The sequence below is a fragment of the Dama dama genome, chromosome 33 (genome assembly GCF_033118175.1).
Source record: "Dama dama isolate Ldn47 chromosome 33, ASM3311817v1, whole genome shotgun sequence".
NCBI classification, from domain to species: domain Eukaryota; kingdom Metazoa; phylum Chordata; class Mammalia; order Artiodactyla; family Cervidae; genus Dama; species Dama dama.
Genome location: NC_083713.1, coordinates 12,675,969 through 12,699,743, shown reverse-complemented (window position 1 = coordinate 12,699,743; position 23,775 = coordinate 12,675,969). Strand labels below are relative to the sequence as shown.

Genomic DNA, 23,775 nt, shown 5'->3' with positions numbered 1-23,775 from the left:
ATAAACTTGACTATTTTCAATTAACATATTTATTCTAGATAAATGCCAGTCACTCACCTATTCAAAATCCAGACTTTGATATCTACAATAAAGTAAAATATAAAGGTTTTGAAGTAGTTGCACAATGTGATAGTTTGGTCTAGATTATAATTTCTGGAAATTTAAGATTGAATAAAAGACATTAACCTGACTTCTGCTCATTTCCAAAGGGAATTTAATAACCAAATGTACCGTCTTGACTTCACCACTGACAACAAGTTGAACAGCTTCCGTTTAGAGGGTTTATGATAGATTTCAGAATTCAGAGTTGATTCATATTCTGCCAGGAATTGCAGTTGATATAGTATGACTGCTAAACTATAAAATGATATTCCAAAAGCCAGTTTTATATGTAAACTGGCTTATGTAATAGCTTTGAAATTTATACACTAAACCTTTAATTTCGAACTTACATTGACTCTTTGTATGGTGTCCCTGTTTCTGTACTATTTTCAATTCAGTTCAGTCACTAATTCGTGTCTGACTCTTTGCGACCCCATGGACCACAGCATGCCAGGCCTCCCTGTCCATCACCAACTCCCAGAGGCCGCCCAAACCCATGTCCATTGAGTCGGTGATACCATCCAACCATCTCTTCCTCTATCGTCCCCTTCTCCTCCTGCCTTCAATCTTTCCCAGCATCAGGGTCTTTTCAAATGAGTCAACTCTTCACATCAGGTGGCCAAAATATTGGAGTTTCAGCTTCAACATCAGTCTTCCAATGCACACCAGGACTGATCTCCTTTAGGATGGACTGGTTGGATCTCCTTGCAGTCCAAGGGACTCTCAAGTCTTCTCCAACACCACAGTTCAAAAGCATCAATTCTTCAGTGCTCAGCTTTCTTTATAGTCCAACTCTCACATCCATACATTATTACTGGAAAAACCATAGCCTTGACTAGACGGACCTTTGTTGACAAAGTAATGTCTCTGCTTTTTAATATGCTATCTAGGTTGGTCATAACTTTCCTTCCAAGGAGTAAGCGTCTTTTAATTTCATGGGTGCAATCAACATCTGCAGTGATTTTGGAGCCCCCCAAAATAAAGTCAGCCACGGTTTCCACTGTTTCCCCATCTGCTTGCATTGAAGTGGTGGGACCAGATGCCATGATCTTAGTTTTCTGAATGTTAAGCTTTAAGCCAACTTTCTCACTCTCCTCTTTCACTTTTGTCAAGAGGCTCTTTAGTTTTCTTCACTTTCTGCCATAAGGGTGGTGTCATCTGCATATATGAGGTTATTGATATTTCTCCTGGCAATCTTGATTCCAGCTTGTGCTTCTTCCAGCCCAGCGTTTCTCATGATGTACTCTGCATATAAGTTAAATAAGCAGGGTGACAACATACAGCCTTGAGGTACTCCTTTTCCTATTTGGAACCAGTCTGTTGTTCCATGTCCAGTTCTAACTGTTGCTTCCTGATCTGCATATAGGTTTCTTAAGAGGCAGGTCAGGTGGTCTGGTATTCCCATGTCTTTCAGAATTTTCCACAGTTTTTTGTGATCCACACAGTCAAAGGCTTTGGCATAGTCAATAAAGCAGAAATAGATGTTTTTCTGGAACTCTCTTGCTTTTTCAATGATCCAGCAGATGTTGGCAATTTGATCTCTGGTTCCTCTCCCTTTTCTAAAGCCAGCTTGAACATCTGGAAGTTCACGGATCACATATTGCTGAAGCCTGGCTTGGAGAACTTTGAGCATTATTTTACTAGCAAGTGAGATGAGTGTAATAGTGCAGTAGCTTGAGCATTCTTTGGCATTGTCTTTCTTTGGGATTGGAATGAAAATTGATCTTTTCCAGTTGCCTGGCTCCTGCTGAGTTTTCCAAATTTGCTGGCATATTGAGTGCAGAACTTTCACAGCATCATCTTTTAGGATTGGAATAGCTCAACTGGAATTCCGTCACCTCCTCTAGCTTTGTTCGTAGTGATGCTTCCTAAGGCCCACTTGACTTCACATTCCAGAATATCTGGCTCTAGGTGAGTGATCAGACCATCGTGATTATCTGGGTTGTGAAGATCTCTTTTGTACAGTTCTTCTGTGTATTCTTGCCACTTCTTAATATCTTCTGCTTCTGTCAGGTCCATACCATTACTGTCCTTTATTGAGCCCATCTTCACATGAAATGTTCCCTTTGTATCTCTAATTTTCTTGATGAGATCTCTAGTCTTTCCTATTCTATTGTTTTCCTCTATTTCTTTGCACTGATCACTGAGGAAGGCTTTCTTATCTCTCCTTGCTATTCTTTGCAACTCTGCATCCAGATGGGTACATCTTTCTTTTTCTCCTTTGCTTTTCGCTTCTCTTCTTTTCACAGCTGTTTGTAAGGTCTCCTCAGACAGCCATTTTGCGTTTTTGCATTTCTTTTTCTTGGGGATGGTCTTGATTCCTGTCTCCTATACAATGTCACGAAACTCTGTCGATAGTTCATCAGGCACTCTATCAGATCTAGTCCCTTAAATCTATTTCTCACTTCCACTGTATAATCATAAAGGATTTGATTTAGGTCATGCCTGAATGGTCTAGTGGTTTCCCCACTTTCTTCAATTTAAGTCTGAATTTGACAATAAGGGTTCATGATCGGAGTCACAGTCAGCTCCTGGTCTTGTTTTTGCTGACTATATAAAGCTTCTCCATCTTTGGCTGCCAAGAACATAATCAATCTGATTTTGGTGTTGAACATCTGGTGATGTCCATGTGTACTATTTTACGTGCATATATTGAGGCTTCCATTTTACCAGCCAACTTAGGTTTTAGGAACCACCTCATCACTTGTTGAAGAAATTTCTTTTTGTCTTCTGAAAGTTTTTCAGGGAACTGAATAACAAATCTTTCCTTTGAACAACAAATTCAGACAAACTAAGAATGGCCTTGAATGCTAATATATTTGATTTTATGATGTAGACATTAATAAATGACTGAACATATAAAAGGATAAAAGATGTAATTATTAACAAATTCAACCAGGTATGTGTCAGCTGAATCCAGGAGACATGAAAAAGAGTAGAATATAAGAGAACCCTAACTACAGAAGTTATAGCAGGAATGGCTAAAATTAAGCACCAGAGTGAATGTGGGTAGGAAGACAGAGAGAAGGCAAATTCTATTATTTCTAGATTAGTTGACTTAGAAGATGGAATGTTTTCTAACGTATTTTGAAATGTATTTATATTATAAAATATAGTCAATAGCTTCCAAATTTGTAATTTTGTAATCATGGCTGTAATCATGACTTCAGAAAATGGCTTCCCAGGTGACATAGTGTTAAAAGAATCTGTCTGCTTATGCAGGAGACTCAGCAGACACAGATTCAATCCTTGGGTTGGGAAGATCCCCTGGAGGAAAAATAGCCACCCACTCCAGTATTCTTGCCTGGAAAATTCCATGGACAGAGGAGCCGGCCAGGCTACAGTCCATGGGGTCACAAAGAGTCTGACATGGCTGAGTAACTGAGCATCGTACTTCAGAAAATTCTCTGAATGAAGACAGAATTGTGAACTATGCCTGTGGATTAGCTAGCATCTAGGCAAACAAGTCCAAGATGTTAGAATATAAAACCCAAGTTTTGCGAAGACAAAGTTTTAATTTTTCCATTCTTCAGGGGAAGTACAACATCAAGACTTTGTCCTCCCTTAACCTTGTTCACTACTTTGGCCACCTCATGCGAAGAGTTGACTCGTTGGAAAAGACCCTGATGCTGGGAGGGATTGGGAGCAGGAGGAGAAGGGGATGACAGAGGATGAGATGGCTGGATGGCATCACCGACTCGATGGGCATGAGTTTGAGTAAACTCCGGGAGTTGGTAATGGACAGGGAGGCCTGGCGTGCTGCGATTCATGGGGTCACAAAGAGTCGGACACGACTGAGCGACTGAACTGAACTGAACTGAACCTTGTTCAGGTCTCTGTCTGAGCATATAGTAGACACTGAAAACATCTACATATGCCCTTATTTCCCAGGCATGCCAATAAAGGACAAAACCACCTTCTGTTTACAATTATTAGACTCCCAGTCTGCATGACAAAGCCTCATATAGAAGGCACTCAGTATGTTGAACTGAACCAAAATTTAAAAGTATAACAAATCCGTACCTCAAGTCATAAGATTAAGTTTGGAACACAGGTTTGATATTCCTCTGATTAGAAATAAGACCCAAAGACATAAACCATATATTGGTATTTTAAAATTTAAAATTTTATTTTAAAGTTTACAAATACTTTATGTTATTTCAGGTAATCATAGTATTAAGTATATTAAATGAAGAAACTTCAAATCAAGGTTACATACTTTAGTTGTATTAAAATTATTATAAAATGAAATACAAATGTAATAAAAGGTATACAAATGATACCTCTGATTGTTTTATTTTTTTTCCCCACTATAAACCTCTGTTGACACTGGATAATCACTGATATCATTATCATAAAAAACTTGAATATTAACACCTTTGAGTTATTTGTGCTAAATACTGTGTTAAGTCATCACAATATTCACCAAAAATTTTATGAGATATTACTCTTCACGTATAACAAATGAGGAACTTGAAGCTGAGAGTGGTATAATATTTTTCAAGGCCAGAGACAGAGTCTGCAAATAGCAGAGCTGGAATTTAAACCCACATATTTCTGCCCGTAAAGCCAATGCACTTAATGGCTATGATATGTCATACAAAAACTCTAAAAACTAACTAGAAAATAAAAATAATTGAGCAAAGATATTTTAATTATTATCAGGCAAAATGAAAGTAGTCAAGTTCCCCTTTATATTTGAATCTCAAAGTCTGTCTTCTTTGAAACCCAGGTTCAGAGTATCTTAGATGCTTCTCACCCTCAGTTATATGAGTGGAGTTGGAATTTAATAAGTCTGAACAGGAGAAAGATACCTAACAAAACAGGTTTATCAAACAAGAAGGCTGAAAAGTTTTGGAAGTAACAGTCTGAGTCAAACAGCATACAGAAAGCTCAAATATTTGAAGGGCAAGAATTATTGAGTTGTGATGTTCAACTTGGGCAGATTCTAGAAATAGACCAAAGTTTTAGGGTTGTATGCCCTCTCTGATCATATCTGCAGCCAGTCAGCCATAAACTAGAAAGCTCATTCTGCTGTGTCCCTAGGAAAGATAAAGTTGAGATTTCCCTACACCACACATGTTATATCAATGCTTTTCAAGTTCATTCATGTAAAGATTGTCCAGCATTCAAATAGAAAAAGGGCAGTAAAAGAATTACACACAACATAGAATAACACAAGATTTTCTAATCTGTTCTCTCATTCCTAACTTGTCCTATAGCAGTCCATACCAAAATCATGTTATAGAGATTTTTCTCTATTAGCAAAAAACATGTGCCATTAAATATACCAATTAGTATTACTAATTTATTAGTTTTATTATTTACTATCATTATCAATTTATTTGTTGTTTGTACTGTATTTATTTGTGAATGAAATTCCAGATGTTCAAGCTGGATTTAGAAAAGGCAGAGGAACCAGAGATCAAATTGCCAACATCCCCTGGATCATCAAAAAAGCAAGAGAGTTCCAGAAAAACATCTACTCTTGCTTTATTGACTACACCAAAGGCTTTGACTGTGTGGATCACAACAAACTGTGGAAAATTCTTCAAGAGATGGGAATATCAGACCACCTAATCTGCCTCCTGAGACATCTGTATGCAGGTCAAGGAGCAACAGTTAGAACTAGACATGGAACAATAGACTGGTACCAAATCAGGAAAGTACATCAAGGCTGTATACTGTCATCCTGTTTATTTAACTTATATCCAGAGTACATCATGAGAAGTGCTGGGCTGGAGGAAGCACAAGCTGGAATCAAGACTGCCAGGAGAAATATCAATAACCTCAGATACACAGATGACATCATCCTTATGGCAGAAAGTGAAGAAGAACTAAAGAGCCTCCTGATGAAAGTGAAAGAGGAGAGTGAAAAAAGTTGACTTAAAACTCAACATTCAGAGAACTAAGATCAAGGCATCTGGTCCCATTACTTCATGGCTAATGAATGGGCAAACAATGGAAACAGTGACAGCCTTTACCTTTTTGGGCTCCAAAATCACTGCAGATGGTGACTGCAGCCATGTAATTAAAAGACACTTGCTCCTTAGAACAAAAGTTATGACCAACCTAGACAACATATTAAAAAGCAGAGACATTATTTTGCCAGCAAAGGTCCATCTAGTCAAGGCTATGGTTTTTCCAGTAGTCATGTATGGATGTGAGAGTTGGACTATAAAGAAGCTGAGTGCTGAATAATTGATGTTTTTGAACTGTGGTGTAGAGAAGGCTCTTGAGAGTCCCTTGGACTGCAAGGAGATCCAACCAGTCCATCCTAAAGGAGATCAGTCCTGAATATTCATTGAAAGGACTGATGCTGAAGCTGAAACTCCAATACTTTGGCCACTTGGTGCAAAGAAATGACTCATTTGAAAAGACACTGATGCTGGGAAGGATTGGGGGCAGGAGGAGAAGGGGACAACAAAGGATGAGATGGTTGGATGGCATCACCAACATGATGGACATGAGCAAGCTCCGGGAGTTGGTGATGGACAGGGAGGCCTGGTGAGCTGCAGTCCATGGGCTCGCAAAGAGTCGGACATGACTGAGTGACTGAACTGAAGCTTGATTGAGAGTTATATAATGGTCACATGCCTGAGAAGTTTATTCCTGCCATTTTACTTGTTCATATAAAATTAATATTCACAAAATGGGGGTCTGTGAATTTTCTCTTTTAAAGGCATCTGTAACACTTCTCTGGAGGAATCTTACAACAAAATCTTATGACAAAAAACCTAATCCTTGTTAAAACCAGAGATGGGCCAGGAAGAAAAGGATTAGCAAAAAGTAGTCAGTGGTCACCTAGGGTGACTGTGTTTGGATGGCAGCCATCTTGGCAGAGATGAAGCGCTACATTTTTGTTTCTCACCAGCGCTCCTACCAGGAAGTAGAAGGTCTGATGGATACTTACCACAAGTTTTTATCTGTTTTTGTAAAGCCAGCTCAATGGCACCAGATTCATCAAGTAGACATGTTTAGATTATGAGGGAAGTTTCTGTGTCTTTTGGTCTGAGAACACCATATGAAAAATAAGATATTTCCTTGGGACTATGGATATGAGTTGTTGATTAGGGTTTTTGAGAGTTGTTGACAGTGTTTAGTGATTAACTGTGGTATACAGATAAGTGCATAACTCTTTACTGATGTGGATTATTTTCTTTCCAAAACACGTCTATGGTTGTAATATTTTTCTTTATATAATCATATTTTCAACAGGAGGCCAAATAGGTGACAAAATTATCTTTCAAATATTAAATTGACTATATCAGTAATGATGTTTGGTGTCAAGCAGGCAATTTGTGAGTGTAATACCTCTTCCAGAAGGCTAATGAGAACTAAAAAATTTTAACAGATCTGTGTGTGTATGTGTTTCTTTTCTACCCATTTTTCCCCACAAATATATATATATGGAATCTGGCACTATGTCATACAGTGAATACAGTCAGAAAAGAGACAGAGTTCCAGGTACCGAATGGCCTTCAGAATACCATCCAGTCACTCTCCCTTGACTGAAGGCTGCCAGGAAGCAACATGGGACTAGGTCAGGTATGGAGATGTTCCTTTTCTCAGTCAGACAACAAGTATCAGACTGGGTTGGCAATAGTCTTTTGAAATATATTCAGAGTTTTTTTTTTTTCCAAAATATCATATAACTGGGGTAGTCCCAAGACAGCTATTTACAGTTGATATACAGAAGAATGTCAGCTATGAGAAGCAGGATAACTCACCTTTTTCACGAATGAGTCAGATCTACTCAAAAGATTCAGAACCAGTATGAATACTTGAAAACATTAGTTTTTCTTTGTTACTTAGACATTTACCAAAGAGATATATGGAAAGGAATGTATTAACTCTCTCTATATAAATATCCAAACGTTATTCAAACATTATTAACAGTATAGAATGGAAGGCATCTGTACATATGCCATATAAATATTAAAGAAATATCAAAAGCACAATTATTAACATATGAATAAAACGGTATGTTATCTTAGAATGAACATGGAGCACAAATGCAGACGATGCTCAAAAACACCTGGTAAGTGTGATCAGCATTCTTCTAACCATCATTTGTTCATTCTGTTGTAACTGTGGATTGCAAAATTAATAAATAAAAATATACAAGTCATTTCTCTGGTGCCTAACCGTGGGATAAACTCTGGAGGAGCGGGGTCTACAAAATACAAAATCCATTGTTTCTTCTATTAACAAAACTTGCCATCTAGTCAGTAAGTCGGAGCTGACACAAAAATAAAATAATTTAATTATTAAATGAATCAAAATAAAAACCTAAGGGAGAGAGAGTGGAAGAAGTCTTCCTTATGGAAGAGGAAAAAACTGAAGGCAGGAGGAGAAGGGGATGACAGAGGATGAGATGGTTGGATGTCATCACCGACTCAATGGACATGAGTTTGAGCGAGCTCCGGGAGGTGGTGATGGACAGGGAGGCCTGGTGTGCTGCAGTCCATGGGGTCACAAAGAGTCAGACACAACTGAACGACTGAACTGAACTGAACTGAATGGTCTATAACGTCTGGTTTGCCAGAGCTAGCACTGGTTCATACCTATTTTTTTGGTATATCATATTCTAATATATATACGATTTTTCAAAAATTGTAATACGCTTTAAAATAAAACTATGTTATTTATCTGCCAAAATCATGATCCTATTTTTCTATCTATAAATATATATTGTAAATAAATAAATTATTTTTAGCATCCTACTTTCATTAGCATCCCAGTTTGGATGACATATGATTGTTGAGGTAATCTAAGAATGAAGCAATGATAGTCTGAACAAAATAGGTAAGATGGAAAATGGAGATGATGAGAATGGACATTTCATCAGAGAAAGTAATAACATTTAATGACTGACTCGAAGAGAAGTGATCAAAAGTGATTACCAAATGCTCAAATGGGAAAATGGCGGCAGAACTCTGAAAATCTATAAAGTTGGAAATATTATAAAATGTAAAGAAAAATTACTCAAAATTCTTTTGCCCCAAAGCCCCACAATACTTCATACCAGTATTCTTTAATTTGTTTCCAGGAAACACATTTGAACTGTTAAAGTTTCCATATATGTATTAATTTAGTTCTATTGTGAATTCTCTTTTAAAGGTTGATTATCATTTTATTATAGCATATGTACTGAAGCACTTTATCTGAATAATTAGAGATTTTATAAGTGGCTGAAATATCACCTTTTCCTGCAAATGGGAACTTACAAAGAGTTGTTTTAGAGAGGAGAAACTAAGGCCTGGGAACTAAGGCTTGTATTGCTCTGATTTATATGGGTTAAAAATGATGAATCATATTTATGTAGCACTGAAGAGGTATCAGACACTGTCCTAAGTGACCTATGTATATTGAATGATTTCACCTCACAATAATGCCTATGAGGTAAGCATTATATTACTACCATCCTCATTTTGTAGTAGGAAAAAGTAATGTTCAGAGAGGTTAAGAATTATTTTAAGGTTGCACAGGTGGTAAGGGAAGAAATGGGACTTGAGCCCAAGTCTTCAGGCTCAGAGTCATTTCTCTTATCCACTATATTATAGTGCCAATCACACCAAGAAATCAAGAAGCAGTTGTGACAGTCTTTCATCCTGAAGCTCATACACAGAACTGCATACATTTAGAGATATTGCATTAGAATTATTTCTCTCCTGCATGTATGGAGGATACATTTCTTGTAACTACAAGGAGATCCTCATGATTCAGAACAATAAATCAAACTCAAATAATTTTCTCTCACTTGTGCACAGGGCATGCTTATAAAACATTTATAAAAACCTCTTTAAGGAAGAGCATGTTTCAATCTTTGAGGTCACCCATGTAGCCTACTGGGCTTTCCTGGTGGCTCAGACAGTAAAGAATCTGCTTGCAACGCAGGAGCTTATTAATATTGAAATACAGAAGTGAAAGGAGAAAATTAAACCTAGTTGTGCTTAATATGGAGAAGGAAATGACAACCCACTCCAGTAGTCTTGCCTGGAGAGGAGCCTGGCAGGCTACAGTCCATGGGGTTGCAAAGAGTCATACACGACTGAGCGACTAAGACTTGTGCTTAATAAGCATTCAAATATCTTAAGTCAAGAAGGTTCAATGGAAAAAACATATTCTCATGCTAATTTGCAACACTGTGGTTGAGAAGAGGAATTTTAAAAATCACCAAATCATTTTCTAGTAACATTCAACAATATTTCTAAAATATTTTTCTATCATCATCAGAAAGAGAAACATTAAAATTATATTTGCAAATATTTCACTTAATAATAATGCAGCCTCACTGTATTTTTGGAATATTCAAATACCTAAGGATTGTTTTCAATGACAAAATTTTAAATGAATGCTATTCTATCTGTATTATGGGGCATGTTCTATCACTCTATGCTGAATCAAAATCTTAAAGGATTTACATCTTTTTGAAAGAATCAGCATCGAAACATGTATATTATCAAGGGTGAAACAGATCACCAGCCCAGGTTGGATGCATGAGACAAGTGCTCGGGGCTGGTGCACTGGGAAGATCCAGAGGGATGGGGTGGGGAGGGAGGTGGGAGGGGGGGTCAGGATGGGGAATATATGTAAATCCATGGCTAATTCATGGCAAAAACCACTACAATATTGTAAAATAATTAGCCTCCAACCAATAAAAAAAAATGGAAAAAAAAAAAACCACACAGTAGAAAATAAAAAAAAAAAATAGAGAAAAGATAAGAAATTACAAATGTTCACCATCTTAATGAAAAAATGTTCAACATTTTGCATATATAATAATTTCTTTCTGTTTTTTCCCCTAAACATAGTTTTTAAAAATGACAACAAATATAAAATAGCTTTAATCACTTGGCTACTTACAAAAACAAACAAACAAAAATAAACGAAAGAATCTAACATCTACAGAGAAACTTTTACATTTGCTAAAACCTTGAACGAGGTTTTACTGTAAACATAGAACTGTAGTTTCTTAAATTATTATAATATGTATTAATATAATTGCAAGCAGTGATGGATGTAATACCTTTTGATTTGTAATATCAAAAGTGTTTTTATAGACCTCCACAAAGCCTTTTGAAGGGACGAGGGAGGGATGATCTATGTTTTGGAAGGCTGGGGACACAATTGCCTTTTCTATGCTCTGCTGCTGCATGTGATGGAGGAGGGATCATCTAAGTCTCAGATGATGGAAAGGAACAGCTGCATCTCCACCTGCCGCATCTTGGATGGAGCAGACATGGGATCATGTAGGTCTTAGGGAGATTAGAGGCAGAGCTTCATTGTCATCCTTTACATGTTTAAGCCACCAGACAGAACTTATTGCAACACTGTTTCATGTTTTATTAGGAATGCTGCAAAACAAAAGAACAAGAGAATGCTCCCAGGAAAAGAGGGTAAGGGGTCAAAATGGCTAGAGGAATTTAGATTTTGAAGCAAATACAAACCCCGAAAAATAAAACAGTTCTCTAGACAAAAAGGGAGACCATTTGCCCTAATTTTAAATGCAGTTACTATGAAAGAACTATCCCTCAAATGTCTATTATTTGAAATTTAAAAAATCTCTTAACATCATTTCCCTTTAAATTTATGGTGTTAATATTACTGCTTCCTTAGTTAATGATATGCTTTTAAAATAATTAATTTGTTTAATATACTTTTTAATGTGCATCTACATAAAAACTTAGGGAGGACATTTAGCAGACAGTATTTAAAACATTTATTTTCTCACATTTTTCTGTATTTTACCCTTTCTGTTTTTCTAGTATGCCTGCTAAAAATCAAGCATTATACTCCAAGGCAAAACCATCTCCTAACCTACTCTATTCATTTTAATGGTAACTAACTAATGATCTCTATTTGAATTAGTAAAGTAACCCAAACAAAAATAATTGAAACACATTAAAAATTAATTTCATATGTAGATATATTTATCACATGTATCTTTACATTCAATAATATGTTTGTTGTTAACTTTCACATCTTCCACAGCAATAAGAGTTAGCACGCTTTTCAACATGGGATATTTAATTGGATAAAATAAAATGTCACTGAAAGACACAGGGCTGGAAGGACACAAAGAAACAATGCAGTGAAATTACTTAATTTGACAGATAAAAAATGAGAAGTACAAAGATACCTATGATTATCATTATTACAAAGTAGTATTTAAAAAGTAGACTTTATTTGGTCTTGAACCCCCTGCTCTAATTATAAAATCTAAGGGCCTGAAAGCGTTTTGAATAATATACCATAACGTCTAACTCCCTCTGAAATTTTGCCTGCCCTTTATGACATCTCCAGTGCTACTGGAACACTGTGTCAGTGCCTACGATTTGGGGACTTTAGTCCCTAAAGGCACTCATCCATTTTTGAAGACCTCACATTAAAAAGAAACACTTTTACAGAAAGAAATCTGTGCTTTAGATTTTATTCAATAAACCTGATTCTTAGGCTGGGTTGAGGGAGATAAGGAACCATGTCGGCGTATGTGAATAGGGAAGACTGAAATAGACAGGATTGAGTGCGCATGTACAGAATTAAATTCTCCTTTCACACGACGGTGTTTCAAGCCCCAAGAGCTTGAATATATAATGCTCTCTCTTAGGTCTCACATCTTACAGTTTTCAGGCCTTTTAAGTCACAGTCTGATGACTTCTAATGTACTGCATTTAGGGCTGAAACAAGTCCACAGACATAATCAGGTCAATGTAGGTCTATATTCCTCATTCTAGATAAATCAGTCAGTATTACAGTCTCTTAAATCCATCTGGGCAGAAATTTTGCTTGCTTATTTGTTTTTTTTGTAAAGAAAGATGCTCAAAGACATTCTGAACCCCACTTGTTTCTGACACATGACTGGGGTGGAGATAGTATGTCTCTTTTCACCTTAAGGTTGCAATTTTAATGTCACAGAACACTTTGAACAATGAATTTTATATGGACTGCTTCTAAGCAAAATCTTCCATTTCTGAAAGAGCACATGTGATTTTTTAAATTTAGTAAGGACCTTACATTCATCGCATTAACTTCCAACTTTTCAGGTGGTTTCTGTCTAGATATTTGCTGTGTCTGATTATGTTTCCCTGAATTTCCACAGTTCTGCATTTTTGTGGGCATATTTCCTGTATGTTTCTTTAAATTCTACAAATATGTTGACAGGATAGAGTACAGAAAAAGAGTTCTGCATACCTCCAAAAGAAAATTCCCTCGGAGTGACTTAACCTTAGGGATGGTTAGTCACCAAATTCCTAATCTCTCCTGTGACTGACACCAGAGACCTAAGCCAATGCTAGGCTCAATCTAAGATCATTCTAGGCTGCCATCACAAACATTTACAATTAAGCACTGAAGCTGATAACCCCTAGCTATTATAAGATAAATTTAGCATAAAGTTAAGAATCACATTAAAGTTTTCATGTGATATGTAATCAAAAACCTACTTCAAAGAATACTTTAAAATAGATTAGGAAAATTATCATTTTTCTGGGACTAAAGGTCTTAAGCAGTTTTGAATCTCAGTATTTCATCTACTATTATTTCTGAAATAATAGTACTGATATAAATCCTGAAATATTCAGTATAAGTACTGAAATAGATACTGAAATATTCAGTATTTCATCATATCTATTATTAAAGAACAAGAGGTATAATTTTCTAAAAAACATAGTTCTCATACACATTCTTCTATTGTTATCATGATAATATTTTTCTGGCAGTAATTAAAACAGGGTCTTACCAAAGATGCTGGGTTCCTTGCTAGGCTGGGGAGTCAAGGAGGCATTATTCGTAGCATCAACCTGGGTTCTATGATCATCTACCTGGAAATCGTTCACTGGAAAACATATATAGCCAATTAAAATAGAAGACATTGTCACAAGCTCATAACTGTACACATAAAGCACGGAAGTTGTATTTAGAAAAGTAAATGTCTAGAAATTTTATTTACATTGTTTTGTTAAATTGTGCTGCATGCTTATTCGCTCAATCACATCTGACTTTTGAGACCCTATGAACTGTAGTCTCCCAGGCTCCTCTGCCCATGGGATTTTTCCAGGCAAAGATACTGGTGTGGGTTGCCATTTCCTCTTTCAGGGGATCTTCCTGACCCAGGGATCAAACCTGAGTCTCCTGCATCTCCTGCATTGGCAATTGGATTCTTACCCACGGAGCCACCTGGGAAGTGGTGAACAGTGAATCTTTAAACCTATCTATAGATATATCTTATAATATTTCCATGAGTATCTTTGATATTCTTTGTCAAAACAAAAGGGGGTAACAGTTAATGTTTAAGTCACTCCTTTAATTAATTTTATAGATAGATAAAACTGACCTTCAGTGGTAGTTTCCAAAGAACCATTTCCCCTCAAATTGTTATAAACCTAAGGGATTTTAGCAGTCCTACTCTTGTGCCTAAATTTTACTACAGTATTCTCAGAAAGGAAAATTAAATAATCTAATCTAAAAAAAATGTTTTGATGGAAATAATTTCCACTATAAATTTCTTAGGGCTTCCCAGGTGGCACTACTGGTAAAGAACCCACCTGTCAATGCGGTAGACATAAGAGACGCAGGTTTGACCCCTGGTTGGGAAGACCCTTTGGAGGAGGGCATGGCAACCCACTCCAGTATTCTTCCCTGGAGAATCCCATGGACAGAGGAGCCTGGGGTTTACAGTTTATGGGGTCACAAAGAATTGGACACGACAAAGAATTTAGCACACACAAATTTGTTAATTCTTTATTTCTTAAAAAAAATTAAGATAGTGACTAATTTATATCAGATTTAGAGTGAATACAATGGATCTTCACTTGCATGGCTGCAACAAAATGGGTAAACCTGAACATCCTTGAAGATGTCTTATTTTTAAAAGAATGCTTATAAAATGAAGTAAAAGGAGATGAGAAATAAACATACATGTGTCTTCACAGGTGTTCTTGCATTCTTCTAGTGATTCAAAGTTGTTGAGATTCCCGAGGCACCCACCATACTTGAAACGTTCACACTGCTTTGATTGATTGTTATAAAAATACCTAGTAATATAACCTCGACAGATTCCAGCATCTTCTTCCAAAAAGCAGAAATCAGGCTTTTCTAAAAATTATTAAAACATCAGAAAGTAGTATTATTTTGAGTAATTTATATTAATTAAAAATATAAACAACTGGTTAAGTTGAAGTTATTTAAGGAGTACATATGAAAAGATAAAGATAAAAGGTAAAATATAACATTATCCATAACTATATTTTATCCACTTTGACATTTAGAACAATGTATGTACAACTGTCATACATTGAGTCTATTGGAATTTCAAGTTCTAAATTTCTCATAGTTAATTAGCACATTAACTATCAACTCTTTCATAAATTGAGAAAATAAAAGATATTGCAGTTTGATTACCCTTGGTTTGGAAGTGTAAAGTATTATGGCAAAAATTTGGTTTATTTATTTTTGTTAACCTTATGTGCATCTACATTTAGGAAAGAGCCACAAATTTCATAATTTTCAGGTGTGTAATCTAATTTTAAAGTATACTGTGTTTCTTCATTATGAATGGTTTCAATTTTTATAAACAGAGAAGTTTTGATGGGGGGTGGAGGCTTTCACGGCTATACTTAGAAGCTCCTAAATTCTTATGCTGAAATTAATATCTGTACTAGGTATGACATCCTCCACCACTGTGTCTCTTGTTTTTCTTCCAGGCATTGGAATGACTCCAATAGTGCAGAGGCAGAAAGGAAATACATGTTCAGGGATTGGAGAGGCTTTTGAAAAAGCCTAAGACCCACTCTTTGATAGAGCTCCAATCCAGGCTAAACACAGTTGTCATAAAAGTTGTGCCACTGTGGTTTACATTACAAGCCTTGTTTACATGCATACGCAGAAAGAAGAGCTTCAAATTATTTTCAAAATTATTATGATTGCAAGACATATTGTGCTTGAATTTTTACGGAAAAGCTCCAGCTTCCCCATTTCCTGTCCATTCTAAAACTATATATTACCATAGAGGAAAAATGAACTGCACAATCCTTTCACATCTTAAAGCATGTTGTATCCATATCAAGGAAACAATATTAATGAGTGTTTATTTTAAAAAGAACATGTATTTAATAATGTTAATGATTTCCACAACAGTAGAAAAATCAATCTGCATGAAAAAATTATTTTATTAAGTAGAACACACTATTTTAATATAAAGTATCTATTTCTGTGACTTCTCAAAGTACCGATTTGAAGATTATTTTGTTCACTGTTTACTGCCTCTTGTTTCTTAAGGTGGATGTTACTATTATTTCCATGGTGAAAATTTGTGGTTAAGTATGATATATGAAATAAGGAAAAATCCTACTTCCTTAAATTCTTATAATATACTATAAGAGAAAGAAAAATACATTTGATCACTAAGTTGATTTGTTTAGGTCTTAGTATGTACTTCTTATAAAACTTTAAATCATATTAACAAACAATACAAGAATTCTATGCTTAACAAAAGGGAGTAGGTTAAAAAATATTGACTATAAAGATGAGAAAATGGTAATAAATTATGCTGAAATGTGATTAAGGAATTATACAACTGGAAGTTGCTATCATTTATATGAGACCCCATTGTAGGACAGAAATTTATTTTAGGAGTTGATATTGCATACTTGTAAAATTATTCTGCTTAGGCCTACAGCTTAAAATATTTATGATTAAAAATTAAGAAATTCATTCCAACATTCCTCAGATAAATAAAGTTTTAATATTTGTATTGAATCTGTATATACAATTCTTGCTCTAAATTGATGCTCAGTTAAACCCTAGAATGCAAGCTTTAAGCTCTATACCAGCTTCCATAAGCCCCAAGATTCCATGATTCTCACTACTAACTTTTGTTTCAAGCTGCAAACCTGATAACTGTCTGAAGCAAAACTTTCTCCCAAGGCACGTTGTAGAGAATCTGTAATTGTGATTGTTCTGTAATTGTTCTGATGGTGATGCTAGGAGGCATATGACAAAGTTAACTTCAAATCAGTATGTTTAAAGGTCTTCATTATTAATTAATTTTAGTATCTGACCATTTTTAAATGTGAATAGAGCTGATAGCTTTATTCTCTTTCATATGTAGTATCAAAATAGAATGAATTCTGAATCATTAAATATAAATTAAGTGGCATCATTTCTTAGTAAATTTTCCCTGCATATAATTTTTTCCTAATTCTACATTTTTGAAAAAAAAATCCTAACATTTAAATATTAAAGATATCATCTCTTACTTGATCAACAAAAAAGTCTATTTATAAATATGATATTACAGAGAGGAAGAATTTCATTTAATTGAGGTAGTGAACACTTCTGCAAAAATTAATTCAATATTTATAGAAAGTTATTTTACAACTTGTAAATAAATACATTTACTTATGTTGGTTGTACAAACTCTGTTGCTGAATTTATTTTATAAATTTTGATTGTAATTCTGGACCATAAACTATCTTAAGCTTATCAATGAGTTGTAGAAGTTTTCAGCTCTTTCTCACATAATTAAGTCAAAGTCAGTAAAACTAAAATTCACTTTGAATTGTGTAGCTCTTTCATGTCTTGGGACTTCCCTGGTGGCTTACTTTCTTTAATTTTCATGTTATGAGTTAAATAATTTCATCTTCTTGTTCAATATTTTCTCATACCTATGTAAATGCTGTGAATGGTAATTGAGCACCGTCATTTTCTAGACCTTCATTAAAAAGAAGCATGTCTTTCCTGTTACAACATATTCACCAAAATGTAATTATTTTTAGTTAAAAACTGTAAGTAAAATAATTTAAATCCCCAAATTTAAAATATGTAAACACTAAATAATGTTGACAGAAGCAATTATTTATTGTTAAATATCTCCACATATTTTTGCATGTAGACTTGGACAACTCAAAGGCATATCCACTCAGCAGAATACTGAATGAAACTTGCTAGAGCTACACATTGCTGAGGTTATCAAAGGATTAGATATCTGAGGACTAAAGAAAGAACAGCAACATCTACATCACTCTTTGGGAGATGTTAGAATAGCATGTGCATGGCTCTGGATTGTTACTGATCTCATACCAGACATCACACGCCATGAGAATGAGTAAACACAGTGCTTAAGTCTTCCCTTATGAACTATCATGCATGTTGTTTCTACTTTTTTATTATACCCACTGAAACAAAACTCCATTTCAAAAATCACATGGACTTATGATGAATCTCTTATCAGAGAAAGCTGAGAATTGAATTTCCAAGTACTGCATGTAAACGCTGCTAACTAGCACACAAGTGAACAGTCACCTTTTTGCAGTGTTGCTTTTGTCTCTGTCATATCCTTTAGATAATCTGCAAGAAAAACAATATATGTGTATCAACTACCACAATTTATCATATAATGTTATGACTTTCCATTTAGCAACTAGGATGATGTCTTTATTATTATTAAAATTATTCTTATACTGAATGTCAAGATAAAGTTTCTTTTTATTTTCTCTAGATATTAAACTACTTAAATTATTACAGTATAACCATGAAGTCACCTATGTTTTAATATAACAATGTCTCAAAAACTATTTTAAAACATTCTAACCCATTTAAAAAAATAATAATTCATGGTGAACTAAGTTTGCTATTCAAAATACCTATGGTTAAAATAGATCTTTATTAAAATAATGTAAAATATGAAAGTAATTCAAACAGCCTACTTGGCCTGTAAGAACAGGTCATTTCTACAGAGGAATGGGAGTAGAGTGAAAGGAACCAGAATGACCTCCTTTCCTGGTTCCTTCTCCTGCTCATTATCTTAATCCAATTACAAGTTTCATTATTATTTCCAAATACAAAGGAGGAATGAAGCAACAGATACCTGTGATGTCATTTTTGGTTTAATCTCATAGAATAATTGGAGAAGGCAATGGCACCGCACTCCAGTCCTCTTGCCTGGAAAATCCCGTGGACGGAGGAGCCTGGTAGGCTGCAGTCCATGGGGCCGCGAATAGTCAGACAGGACTGAGCGACTTCACCTTCACTTTTCACTTTCATGCATTGGAGAAGGAAATGGCAACCCACTCCAGTGTTCTTGCCTGGAGAAGCTCAGGGACGGGGGAGCCTGGTGGGCTGCCGTCTATGGGGTCGCACAGAGTCCGACAGGACTGACGCAACTTAGCAGCAGCAGCAGCAGCATAGAATAATTGGAATTACTGCACTTAAGAATGCTATTTGTCTTTAACGCACTGTATTTCAAGTATGGAATCTAAATTCTAATTTAAATGATAGCTAATAAAATTCAAATTGATATATACAGTTTTAATTTGTTCATATAAACATTAGGAAACTAAGTGGTTTTTTCAGCATAATCATTTGTTTTATACAGAAAAGCTTCGGATAGGTCAGTTTATCACTATTTGGATGGCCAGAGAGACATAAAAGGTCAGGGGGAAAAAGAGGTCAGAGACAGAGAATATGAGCATGAGTTGGTTAAATACCCCTTTCAGCCAGTGATCAGTCAGGTTATTCTCTGGAGAGTAAAATGTCTATGAATGATAAGGTGATGTGGCTCATCTCTTTTCTGAGCTTTACTATGTTTTATTCAGTACTCTTTTTTCAAAAATGTGTGTGTGTGTGTGTGAAATTCTAATTGTATTGTAAATGTTAAGAAAATCTGATTTTTTTATTATAAATAACCAACCTTTAGTTAATGTTTTTAGATAATGGACTGTCATAGTAAGCATAACAGCCAGGACATGGAAGCAACCGAGATGCCCATCAGCAGATGAATGGATAAGGAAGCTGTGGTACATATACACCATGGAATATTACTCAGCCGTTAAAAAGAATTCATTTGAATCAGTTCTAATGAGATGGATGAAACTGGAGCCCATTATACAGAGTGAAGTAAGCCAGAAAGATAAAGAACATTACAGCATACTAACACATATATATGGAATTTAGAAAGATGGTAATGATAACCCTATATGCAAAACAGAAAAAGAGACACAGATGTACAGAACAGACTTTTAGACTCTGTGGGAGAAGGCGAGGGTGGGATGTTCTGAGAGAACAGCATCAAAACATGTATATTGCCTAGGGTGAAACAGATCACCAGCCCAGGTGGGATGCATGAGACAAGTGCTCGGGCCTGGTGCACTGGGAAGACCCAGAGGGATCAGGTGGAGAGGGAGGTGGAAGGGGGGATCGGGATGGGGAATACATGTAAATCCATGGCTGATTCGTGTCAAGGTATGACAAAAATCACTACAATATTGTAAAGTAATTAGCCTCTAACTAACAAAAATAAATGAAAAAAATATATATAATGTGCAACTATTATGTTGTATTTTTAATTTATGAAAGGAGGGAAAGAATATAGAGTGCCTCTAACAAGAGTCATTGATCTCAATGTTCACATGAAATATTAAAAGAGAACTTGTTCCTTGATGGTTTCATCCTAAGTTAGAGTAATTCATCTGGTATATGTGTAACTAATTCAAATAATGTGTTTTAGCACATTCATATTATAGGTATATTTAAATTATCCTCAAGAATTCTGAGAATAGCCATGGACACACAATTTATTTTTATGCCACTTACAGTCTGACAACATAGATAAGGTTTACAGTTAATTATCAAAGATATTTTCCTAGATTTATACAGAACATAACATTTGTTAATGATGGTGCAAGAAGTAATAGCAGTATGTTTTACTAATTATTTTAGTAATTCCTTGAATTCCAATGTATATGAATTTACATTTTAACTTTTCATGAAGAATATTAAAGTTAATTCACAATTATCTGATTCTTTACCAGCCAAGCCACAAAAGAAGTCCATGAACATTGGAGTGGGTAAGCTATCACTTCTCCAGTGGATCTTCTAGACCCAGGAATCAAATCGGGGTCTCTTGCATTGCAGGCAGATTTTTACCAACTGAGCTATCAGGGAAGCCTGCTATAATTATCATATACATTTTAATAACTGTAATAAAATATTTTTTTTGCCCTATTCTGTCTTCATCTTTTTCTTTTCTGTTGGGAATGGGAAGGGTAAAATCTGAACACTAACTTTCAATGTTTCTTATTTGTTGAAGTCAGCCTAGAAATTTTCTAACTAGACAGGAAAAGACTCTATGGGCAGAATATTCTTGTTACCAAGTAGGTCTTCACTATTCCAAACAAATAAAACAGAAAATAATAAAGTTAAAAATTGAAAGAATGTAAAATGTATTTACATACTCTTTAATTCCCTGTGGAGAAAATCCCCATGTAAATCCCCATGAAAAACCACAAGTCACAGTTAGCCTAGCCAATAAAATAGTAATTAATATAAACAGCATACTTGTGCTCAGTCGCTAAGTCGTTTCTGACTCTTTGCAACCCCATGGATTCTAGCCCACCAGGCTCCTCTGTCCATGGGGATTCTCCAGGCAAGAATATTGGAGAGGGTTGCTATGCCCTCCTCCAGTGGATCTTCCCAACCCAGGGATTGAATCCAGGTCTCCCGCATTGCAGGCAGATTCTTTACCAGCCAAGCTACCAGGGAAGCCCCTCTGGTATAATATAAACAGCATATTTACTAGAGCCTTTAAAGATGTTTTAGGAATTTATTGTCTATGGTTTAATTGTAAATAGTCAACCCTGCTGCAGAGGTGGACTGGCTAAAGAGTTAAATGGGAATTTGATCTCCTTCATCTAATTATTTTAATTTCCACACTTCATACGCTTATTTTTAAAAAACTAATAATCAAATTCAATGTTGTTTTAGTTGTTGTTGTTTAGTCGCTAAGTCTTGTCTGACTATTTTGTACTGTAGCCCACCAGGCTCCTCTGTCCATGGGATTTCCCAGGCAAGAATCCTGGAGTGGGTAGCCATTTCCTTCTCTAGGGGATCTTCCTGACCTAGGGATCGAACCCAGGTCTCCTGTATTGGCAGGTGGATTCTTACCACTGAGTCCCCAGGGGAGCCTGTTTTGTTCATGCTATGGGAAAAAAGCAGCTAAACCAAAAGACAAATATTTTGAAAGCCATGTGTCTAGAAACCATTTACAAACTATATTTTAACTTTTTCTAGCTTATTAACTTTGTTACTATGTCTCTATTATTACACTGGTAAATACACCACACAAAACTATACATATTTGGAAGCAACAGATAAACCACCTTTACCTGCAAAAGGACAGCTGAGGATACGTATCAAACTGAACACATTTATAGTTCCTATTCTCTGAAACATTTGGCTTGAATTTATTCTCAGGCATGGCAATTTACAAGTCATAATTTTCAATGGTCTCCCAAATAAAATGAAATTTCAGCTTCAAAGATATAAATCATATATCTTATATAAATATAAGATATAAATCATATTTCTCCTTTAACTTCTATCAATTGTTTCTCTGAAAGTTTTCAGGTTCTACAGTTGAGGCATACACATAGACAGTGAGTGTGATGACTTTTTGATTAATTGGCCCTCATTCCTATAAAATATCTTCCCTTTCTCCCGCCAATATTCCTAGTCCTATAGTTTACTTCTACTAATCATTCTTATGATCTGTGCTTGCAAGGCATATATTTTTCACCTTTTAACTTTTAACCTCTGTGTCCATATTTTTAAAACGTCTTTCCTGTAGACAACATGTAGTTAGTTCATGATTAGTTTTTTATATTGTCTACTATAAGCCTTTTCTTGGAGTGATAATTCCATTAAAATTCAATGTAGTTATCATTATGCTTGCATAAAAATCCCTACGTCTTTGTTTTCTACTTTACATCTGTTTTCAGTTCCTGTTTTACTGGGTATTTTTAGAATTGGTTGAATATTTTAATAACAATTTTACCTTCACTATCGGTCAATTTGCTATATCTCTTTATTTTTAGTGTCTATTATGGGACTTTTAATATGCTTCTTTAATTCATGGCAATTTGACTTCAAATAATTTATACCACTTTTACCTATAGTATCAGAACTGTACAATAGTAGTCTCATATGTTCATGCTGCTATTTTTGTTTTAAATCCTTTAAAATTACTCACAGTGCAAGTCTGCTAGCAATGAATTTTCTCAAATATTGATAATCTGAAAAAAATATTTATCTCCATCATAAGGGTATTTTTAATAGATCTAAATTACCAATTGGCAGTTTATTTTTCCTTTAGCTCTTTAAAGAAGATGTTTCATTTTATTCTCTTGTGAATTTTTACTTCATGAGAAATTGGGATTCTTTTGGTCTTTGTTCCTGAATGTATAATTTTTATGTTTTTTATGATTTACTTTTTAGCCACAATTTTCAGCAATGTGATTCATTGACATGGCTTTCTTTTTCTTTGTATTCATTCTTTATGGATTTTGTCAAGGCTCTTGGTTCTCAAAGTTAAAGTTTTCATCAAATGAAATGTGGATAATTCTTTGCCAATTTCTTGTTTGCATAGCTTCTGTCCCAGCTGCTAGAACTCCAATTATACATTTTGACAGACTCCTTGATTTTGTTTCATGGGTAATTGGGCAATATTATTTTTTGTTTGCTGTTATTATACTCAGTGTGCTTCATCTTAAACAGTTACCATTATTCTGTCATTAAGTTTACTGATCTTTTCTTCTGTAATATCTAATGTGCTTTAAATATATCTGGTGAAATTCTTATTAAAAGAAATTCAACTGTAGAACCTGACAATTTTCA

General features: G+C 35.2%; 1 protein-coding gene across 2 annotated transcripts in view; it reads right to left on the bottom strand.

Annotated features, from left to right (window-relative positions):
* TFPI (tissue factor pathway inhibitor) overlaps nt 1-23,775 on the bottom strand; it is a 77,972-nt gene that overhangs the window by 6,569 nt on the left and 47,628 nt on the right. For both annotated transcript variants that reach the window (XM_061135779.1, XM_061135780.1), the window contains exons 4-6: nt 18,409-18,453; nt 15,025-15,201; nt 13,847-13,942 (exon numbers count right to left, since the gene is read on the bottom strand). In XM_061135779.1, coding sequence (XP_060991762.1) covers nt 13,847-13,942; nt 15,025-15,201; nt 18,409-18,453 — 318 coding nt within the window. The remainder of the gene's footprint in view (nt 1-13,846; nt 13,943-15,024; nt 15,202-18,408; nt 18,454-23,775) is intronic.